The following is a 1,752-nucleotide window of genomic DNA, read 5'->3' as shown; positions in this document are numbered from 1 at the left end:
CCTTACCTAGAGCAGATGAGTAATCTTCACACCCTCATGTTAGAGGGAATTAAGAAGCCCTTCAGTTTTGTTGCTTCTGAAGACCAGGAAGAGGAGTGGCAAAGCACATTGCTTTCTCTGCTCTCCAACTTGGACTGTCTCCAGAATCTCTATTTGAATGATATCTACCTTCTAGAAGGCTCCCTTGACAAGTGGCTTGGGTAAGGGAGAATGAAGAGTATACTCCAGACCATAGAAAGCACATCTCTTTTCCTTACATGTTAGTAAGACCTTTATGGTCTTACTAAACATAGAAGTGGTAGAGACATACATATTATATCTGAACAGATGAGTTCTGTACTCAGATATGTGTGGCCATGTACTAGCATGCTTCTCATTGCTCACCTGTGAAAGGTTATTTTGAGTGTAGAAAGAGGCTGAGTAAATATTGGTAAATGTGTGACACTGGATTTGAAGATGGGGAAGTGGACACACTTTTGTTAGAGAACAGATCAAGGGCCTCTTAGGGACATCCCTAGGATGAAGCTGAACCCATCATATGGACAGACTAAATTTGGGACAAGTGTTGTTACCTGCTGGTGCTTTCAATGCCATTTTGGAAAAATAATCTCTTGCTCTCTCCCTAGTTGCCTGAAGACCCCTTTGGAGACCTTGTCCATTGCGGACTGCCCTGGGCTCATACAGTCAGACTTTGAGTACCTGCCCCATTGTCTGAATATTCGTAAGCTCAAACATCTGAACCTGAATGGTCTCTTCCTATCTGATATAGGCTATGAGCTTCTGGGGCTCATCCTAGAGAAAGTCACGAGTACCCTGCAAATTCTGGAACTGGAGGAGTGTGAAATGACAGACTCTCATTTCGAACCCCTCTTACCTGTCCTGAGTCAATGCTCCCAGCTCCTCAAAGTCAACTTCTATCATAATGATATCTCTCTGCCTGTCCTGAAGAACCTTCTTTGTCACACAGCCAAGCTGAGTCAGCTCACAGAGGAGCTGTACCCCGCCCCTCTGGAATGCTATGAGGGTTCCAAGATCCTTAAACATAGATTTAAGCAACTTTGTCCAGAGCTTCTAGAAATACTTAGGGCCCAAAAGCAACCCAAGAAAGTCTCCATTTCCACACGAAACTGCTGGGTCTGTTTTCATTCCTGTCAATATTATTATAACCTAGAGGCCACAGATTGGCTTTTTCAGTGCATTTGTAAGTAGAATAAGGTTGCTTCTTTTAACTAAGAATGGAACACTGTGTATGAGTATATCCTTGTTTGACTATAATAAAGATGCTGAGTTTTGGGATGCTAGTGCATCTCCACCAGAACACACAGCCCACTTGTTTCCAGTTTTTCAATGCCTGTTTCTTTCTCCATTACCCTAATCAGGTCGGTCTTAAAGTTGTGCAGGTTTTGGCATCCTGTAGATAGGTCTGTCATCAAGGAGTCCCAGAGGACATGACTTCACATTGGAAAGAAATTGGTGTGCAGTGAGTTCAGATCCCAGGGACTGAGATTGACAAGGAAAATAATGGAATGAGGGCACAGGTGAGTCAGAAAGACAAGAATGCCTTTTCGGAGAGACAATTATAACCTTATAAATATTGTTCCCTGAAATTGAAGTTAGTGAGGGTTTTCCTAGAATGGTAGCTGTAAAGTTACAGTGGGACCTTGGAAACCTGGAGGAGGGCACAGAGGTCATGGTACTCAGAAGCACTAAGAGAACCAGGAGTGTTAATGATGCAGGGGTGTTTCCTCAATA

General features: G+C 43.3%; 1 protein-coding gene across 1 annotated transcript in view; it reads left to right on the top strand.

The window, feature by feature from the left end:
* The window catches only part of LOC116091699 (preferentially expressed antigen in melanoma-like protein 7), a 36,575-nt gene extending 35,366 nt beyond the window's left edge, over nucleotides 1-1,209 (top strand). The window contains exon 3 of the mRNA XM_031373221.1: nucleotides 627-1,209. Coding sequence (XP_031229081.1) covers nucleotides 627-1,209 — 583 coding nt within the window. The remainder of the gene's footprint in view (nucleotides 1-626) is intronic.
* Nucleotides 1,210-1,752: the final 543 nt, after the last annotated feature.

This window comes from Mastomys coucha, unplaced genomic scaffold, assembly GCF_008632895.1.
Source record: "Mastomys coucha isolate ucsf_1 unplaced genomic scaffold, UCSF_Mcou_1 pScaffold15, whole genome shotgun sequence".
Classification (NCBI taxonomy): Eukaryota; Metazoa; Chordata; class Mammalia; order Rodentia; family Muridae; genus Mastomys; species Mastomys coucha.
Note: the sequence above shows the minus strand (reverse complement) of the source record. Positions and strands in the feature narration are given on the sequence as shown.